This window comes from Ostrea edulis, chromosome 2, assembly GCF_947568905.1.
Source record: "Ostrea edulis chromosome 2, xbOstEdul1.1, whole genome shotgun sequence".
In the NCBI taxonomy this organism is placed as follows: domain Eukaryota; kingdom Metazoa; phylum Mollusca; class Bivalvia; order Ostreida; family Ostreidae; genus Ostrea; species Ostrea edulis.
This window is the reverse complement of record NC_079165.1, coordinates 93680080-93687579: the sequence shown is the minus strand read 5'-3', so window position 1 is coordinate 93687579 and position 7500 is coordinate 93680080. Positions and strand designations below refer to the sequence as shown.

The 7500-nt window shown below is 33.5% G+C and overlaps 1 protein-coding gene across 22 annotated transcripts in view; it reads right to left on the bottom strand.

Annotated features, from left to right (window-relative positions):
* LOC125679201 (AMP deaminase 2-like) overlaps positions 1-7500 on the bottom strand; it is a 46132-nt gene that overhangs the window by 20169 nt on the left and 18463 nt on the right. For 10 of the 22 annotated variants that reach the window (XM_048918221.2, XM_056155561.1, XM_056155563.1 and 7 more), the window contains 5 exons: positions 5050-5272; positions 4221-4350; positions 3822-3959; positions 2088-2150; positions 1622-1684 (listed from right to left, as the gene is read on the bottom strand). In XM_048918221.2, the coding sequence (XP_048774178.2) occupies positions 1622-1684; positions 2088-2150; positions 3822-3959; positions 4221-4350; positions 5050-5272 (617 nt within the window). The remainder of the gene's footprint in view (positions 1-1621; positions 1685-2087; positions 2151-3821; positions 3960-4220; positions 4351-5049; positions 5273-7500) is intronic. The other 12 variants (XM_056155566.1, XM_056155571.1, XM_056155575.1 and 9 more) reach the window with 2 other exon arrangements.

The following is a 7500-nucleotide window of genomic DNA, read 5'->3' as shown; positions in this document are numbered from 1 at the left end:
TTGAGAAGAAGTCGAAAATATAAAAAGTTTACAGACAGATGGACGATGGACAAAATGTGATCAGAAAAGCTCACTTGCGCCTTCGGCTCAGGTGAGCTAAAAACACAATGAGAGCTACTTGATAGCTTCAGATAAAATTTCAATTCTACAGAATGAAAATGCCATGCGCTAATCATGTACGTGAACAATTACATCCGAAAACTATGGTCAACCAATTTTATGTATATTGTATTATAATTTAGAACAGTGTGCAGTATGTGCAATTTATTTTGCATTATCCACTTGACTAATGCATCAATACTAGCTAGTCTTGCATATGTAGAATTTGGTATGAACAAAAAATTATCACTGCAAGCAAAGGACCCCTAAGACATTTTCTGCACTCAAGATCACACATATGTCTAATCCTGCAGATTTTGATGGAAACTACACCAACAGCCAAAGAAGACTTATTATGCTGTACTATGCTCCCATATGTTGAAATTCATGCCAGCTCTGATAAGTAGAAGTGGGTGTAAAAATGCATGAGCTAATGAGGGCATTTTTACAACCAAGAAGTGCCAGTATTCACCAATATAAGTTCAGTTACACCTTTATCATAATGCTGAAACATATTTCAGTAGTTTTACGTTAACAGTTTACTCATTTTCATGTCAAGGTTAGAAAGTGAGCATTAGCAGTACTCAAGAATCTGCGTCTTATCTGTTGTATGTCATGCATTCAAAATTCACCCAATTACATCATAGTCAATGCTGGAGAAATGTTTAAAATTCTGATTAATAATATTTTCTGCTCTTTAACTTAAAGGGACTGATACATAATCCCCCCCCCCCCAAATTTTGTTGTTCACTTTAAATGATCAAAATCTACAGTCTAATATGTTTAAAAGGTTTCACAAAAAAATTAAAGTTATACATCAAGACAGAAGCTCATTATAGAGAGTTTATAATTTGTTTTGAAAGATTGAGATGTGTTATTGTTAAGAAGTTTTCAAAATAAATGGATATTGATCCAAGTTTATTATACATGTATATCACATCTCAAGTATACTTGAGGTAAAATGTGTCATTTAAAAGTTAAAATTTGAGAATGTACAAATTGAAGATGCTTTAAATTACAAAATGAACATTTCACTGGTTTGTTTGTTTACATAAAAAGACTCAAGTCTTTGTTTACATGACACAGAATTAAAGCTAAAATACTGTTCTTATCCTTGCATTCAGACGGTCTAAATTTTGGTTGTCAACTTTAAATGCATTTATTTATATTTTTGATTTTTAACATCAAAAATGAAAAATATTTTTTTCGAAAAATGTGAACCAGTCCCTTTAAATCAGAATCAGTTGAAATATCATAAGAATTAATTGATAATTAGATAATACACATTGAAATTGGCTACCAGAGCTTCCTACACAACATATACTCTGCCATTTTTGTTTACATCTCAAGTGCAATAATGTTACCTTGTGTCCAGAATGTCTCAGCGTGGATCCTATTACCTTACCTAAAAGTTGGCATTCAATAATGGCCCAAATTTTGCATGCTAAAATTGATCAGAGATTTGAGGAATTTTTTTTATCATTAACACATTATTACTGATACACGTGATAAGGAAACTTACCGCATGCACATCAAGTTTGTCAACACTGAGGTCATAAGTCCTGAGCTCCATGCTGTCAAAAACCTGATCAGAACAGAGTGTAGAAATCATGCAGGTGAAACTAATCAACATAAAAAGCTCTGTAAGAACACTCAAAACTCCAATTTCCTTCTGCCTGTGCAATGTGTGGTATTCTCCACATCAAATTACCTGGCTTTCCAAAAAAAAATTTATGGCATCATTATTTCATCCCAGGAGACCTTGAATTTTTTTCAAACTAGCCAAAATTGTTAAAAGTGGTAAAAAAAAAAATATCTTGAGAGTTTGCAATTAAAGAAATCTATGAAACTTTTTCTTTACATGGATTTTTTTCTTTTTGAAGGAGTGTGGAGTTTTCAATTTTCTCTACTGCGTGTACAAAAAGACTGTAGCAATGCAGAGGGGAACAACATCCAGAAATGCCTGTAAAAAAAACCAACCGACTTACAGCATGAACATCAAGAATGTCCACACTTAGTTTAAAGGAGGATAAATTCATACTCTTGCAAACCTACAAGTGCAAATCATATCTATTAGCATAATATTGATAAGGTTTATAAGTCTATCACATGTAAATTAGGGAATATAATTAAAATCTAAACACCTCCTTGATTATATAAATAGGTATGTACTACTAAAGATGAGCGACTAAACTTTCTGGGTCAAGTTGCCGTTATGGCAAATGAACATTCCAGGAACATGAATTTGAACATTTATCATCTTTTAAGCTTTCATTTAATCTTTGTTATAACATAACATGATTAACTGGCCATCTGATCTGACAAAGTAAATTTTAAGATAACTTCATTTGGAAGACAACTTCAATTTCTTCAGGGTAATGAAATTGTGATTATTTTACCACTATGTTAGTACGACGATCTAAAGAGCATGTCCATGCTGTCAGTCTGTAGGGTAATGGAATTGGGATTATTTTACCACTATGTTAGTACGATGATCTAAATAGCATGTCCATGTTGTCAGTTTGTGTTCAATAGGTTCTGTGTGTAAAATATTTTCCAAAATTGACTGAGTTCAACAACCTGCAATTTTTTTTCAAACATCAAAAGAAAATTGTGAATAAAAATTCTTGCAATATGCATATTTTCCAATTGATTACAAAGGTCTCGCTTTGAAAACTGTAAGAGGAGTTGTTAGATGGACAAACCAGTCACAGTTTGTAATATTTCCTCAAAACTGACTATTAAGTTCAACAACCTGTGATTTTCTCAAAAATTTAAGAAAATCAAAATCCTTGCCATACATGCTTATCGTCAATTCCCATAGAAAACTCTGGAATATAGACTTGAAGGTCCTCACATGAAACCCTAAGCCTAACCCTAACCCTGTGGTAGGATTACTCATGTAGTTACTTCGTAATATTTCCTCAAAACTGACAAGTTCAACAACCCGAAATTTTCTCAACAAGAGTACCGAAAACGGTACATAATACAACCGTCACAAGCTTATATTATTATATAGAGTGTTTTTCTTCAGCTTTCATGTAAATGTAAACTTTTCTGCCCCAGTGATTCTTCAGAAGAACATTTTTAATGATTTTCCCTATATATTTGTATTTAAATTTTTGATCCACTATTGTGGCCCCATCCTACCCCCGGGGGCCATGATTTAACAAACTTGAATCTGCAATATGTCAGGAAGCTTTCATGTACATTTCTACTTTCCTAGCCCAGTGGTTCTTGAGAAGATTTGTAAAGATTTCCCCTATATATTTGTAAGTAAAACTTCGATCCCCTATTGGACCCCTATCCTACTCCCGGGGGCCATGATTTGAACAAACTTGAATCTGCAATATGTCAGAAAGATTTCATGTAAATCTCAGCTTTTCTGGCCCAGTGTTTCTTGAGAAAATTTTTAAATGACCCCATCCTATTTTTGCATTTTTGTGATTATCTCCCCTTTGAAGGGGACATGGCCCTTCATTTGAACAAACTTTTTAAAAGCCTTTCATCCAAGGATGCTTTTTGCCAAAGTTTGGTTGAAATTGGCCCAGTGGTTTTGGAGAAGAAGTCAAAAATGTAAAAAGTTAACAGATGACAGACGACGGACACCAGAAATGCTCACTTGAGTTTTCAGCTCAGGAGAGCTAACAAGTTTTACAGACAAACTTTGATCATAAAAGCTTACACTTAAGGTTACAGTTCAGATGAGCTAATAAACTGACCTCTGAAAGAGTCATTTCCTTTCCTGTCTTTTTGTCTTTGCAGACCACATCATCTTGGCGTGTCTTCATCATTTTCTTGATAAATCTCAATAAATGTTTCTGATTCATACAAGACGAAGCATGAACATGAGTATCCACCTAAAATCATGTCACCATTTAAGATTTAGTATTCATGAAATATGTTTCTTTGTTGATTTCTTAATACTTACATGTGTAAGATCAACTTTAACACTAGAGAACTTGTACATCTTACTTACTACATCTCAGATATGTGAATTTCATAAAAACTGTTAATTTCATAATATGTTGAATCATCCAGAAAAGAGAGAGAGAGAGAGAGAGAGAGAGAGAGAGAGAGAGAGAGAGAGAGTATACAGACCATAACAACCAGTCTATTACCTTCCTGATATTGTAAAAATCCCTATGTGGAACCTCTTTCTGGGCAGCTGATTCTTTCAGCTCATTCATAAGAGTATGAAGCTGATATTTTGAGGACAGATAGCTCAATCTCCGATAACAAAAGGATTTCCTATGAAGAAATCAATGAATAGACAAATTCATAAGGGAAATGTACAACAACAGTTGTCCAACAAGGGGCATCGTTTGCAATTGGAGAGATTTATATATGTTCTTACTATAGTATCCAAAAAGTCGGATCTCATCGAGTTGACAAGCATGGATCATCAGATCACACGAGACGCAAAGCATCAAGTTTGATCTGATGATTCGCGCCTGTCAACGAAACGTTATCCAACTCTTCAGATCAAGTTACTGTAGTAATGATAAATTTATCATATACCCCCATATGTATTTTTAAATCCACATTTATAAGATAATGTAATCCAAATTATCAAAAACACAGCCACACAGTGAAATTATATTTTGTGTACGCATTTTGTTTATGACACGGTCAATATTTTCCACAAAAATCGTTGCATTGATGCATTGTAATGTCATCCGGTTCAGAGTATACTGATAGGGAATCAGAAAACCACAGTGTGGTGATCATGAAAACCGGATCACACTCTGTGAAATCTACAGTATCAAAAATCGAAACATTGATGGGTAGATAATAAAATAAAATTTCCAATAACACACAAATAATTTAAACAAAACATGAAAATATGATAAAAACCATTACAAAAACAATGTGTCATAGACAGAGTACACGTTCTAGTAGGTCTAACTTTTACAATCCATATTCCTACAACACATTCATAAAACTTACAGGGGCCCATCACTGATGAGAGCATACATAATGTTCTGGTCTGCCAAGAAAGTCTTTGGGTGGACATACGGAAGTTCCAGAGGAGTGCCCTTCTCCATTGCTTCTTCGTTCTCGTACACATACACTAAACCCTGAACCATTTTCAAGCAACACTCCACCCCTGTAGGTACCTCCATATCAAACGGATCTTCATTCTTTGGAGGATGGAATGGATGGTCAGAAACTGGAAAAGTCAACACACAAAATGTCAATCTATTTCATTTTGTTAATTGTACGGTATATTTAACACTGTACGTGTAATATAGTTTGCTGACAACAAAAGTAAGCTTCAAAATCTTAGAAAATTTAAGTGTATGGTTTAATATGATTGATAAATGACAATATTTAAAGTCATACTTCATATAAAAGTATTAAATTGTATTTATAGAAGCAATAAACTTTGTGAAATAAAATAAGGTAAACATTTTAGTAAATACATGTATAACTTGTGATACAACTTCAACGGAACAATTGCAGAGAAACATTCCCCTCTCCAAATGTATTATACATTAAGAAACAGTGAAAAGTTATGAGAAATGGAAGAACATCTTCTTAAGATGTTGACTAAACATTGTTTTTGATAAATAAAATGGTCTAATTTCAAGTCTTGGCAATTTTTTGAGACAAAGCCAAAAGCATAAACTAGAGTTGACGCCTGAAAATGCATTAGTTTCGAAGGAAACTGACTATAAAGCAATACAGTGGCATAGTGACATGAAATATTGATTCTCTTGATGAATTTCTCTGCCAAAGACACTTAGTGGATTTTTTCATGCAAAAGAAAATACTTGTATTTCATTACATGTAATTAATTAGAAATGGGGATTTCATTTTCCCTTTGGTACATCACATTTCTATGAATGTTCTATGCAGCATGCTTCCTTTAGCTAATTGCAATTTCTAGCTTAAGTATTGCACACATCATATGATTTAGAGTTCCAATCTCCACATGTTAAAATTATTTCAACTTTCCATAAAGAATACACAGAAAGAAATAATTTACCATAATGTTCAATTATGTATATAAAATATATGCCTGGTTATTATTGATATAAGGTAAGTAGAACCCAGAAATAGACTTTTGAGGCTGCATGGTCAGTTTTGGAATCCATGCAGGAATCAACAATCAGTCAACATGAAACAAGTGTGCTCCAAACACACAAATCTGTTACAATAGGGTTTTATTAGTGTTATTTATATAAGTGAAAATCACATGAGTTCACAACTTCATAGCAATTTAATCAAAATACACCCGAGATGAAAACTAGCATGTTTCTATATATATATATATATATACATCATTTTTTTTAGATGTTGATTTTTTAAAAAGCATCATCATTCCAAAAATCACAGCTTTTACATTATTATTTTCTGGTAATGCTCAATTTACATTATATGATTATATAAGATTTCACCAAACAACAGACCAATGGGCCTTACCAGTAAATTAAAGTATTGCATGTTTATGGTGCAACAAGTTTTTGTTTGGAATTTTTGGGGGGAGGGGAACAATAATGATATTCTTTTCTTCTACTGTCTCCCCATTAAAAAATTATGGACTGGACAAATAAATGTAGTTTTCTTTGTTATCAGTTATCTAGATCTTGGCCAAATCACCAGAGTTCAGAGTCTGGACTTATATTTCTTGTTATAATCAGCCTTTGTGCCAAATATGAACTTCTAATGTTTCTAACTACAAAATTATCACATAACCTCCAACTTATATTCTGAACATTGTTTTTTACCAAAGACCTTGACCTTAACAAAATGATCAGTCTTTGGTAACAACACAAAGCTTTGATTGATTGACTGATTGAATATTATTTAACGTCCCTCTTGAGAATACTTCACTCATATGGAGACATCACCACCGCCAGTGAAGGGCTGCAAAATTTAGGCCTATACTCAGCACTTATGGCCTTTAAGCAGGGAGGGTCTTTATCGTGCCACATCTACTGCGATACGGGACCTCGGTTTTTACGGTACGTCTCATCCAAAGGATCGTCCCATTTAGTCGCCTCTTACGACAAGCAAGGGGTACTAAGGACCTATTCTAACCAGGATCCCCATGGGACACAAAACTTTGAGCCAAGCATCTATGCATTACAGAGTTATGACCCTTTATTTAAACAAACTTAACCTTCATCAAAAACTACTTTGTGCTAAGTTTGCCTAAAATCGGTCCACTTGCTCTAGTGAAGAAGTCACATATGTACAAGTAAAACAGATGACACCCAAATTTTCATCACAATAGCTTACTTAAAGAGACACTACAGCTCATTTTGCGCAAAAATCATGAAATGACAATTTTCCTAGTGCTTTCTCAATTTTTGTTGCATTGTTGAAAGTATGAACTTTGCGAAAATAACATTTATCTAAAGTTAAAAATTATCGTTTTAACGTAAAAATTAA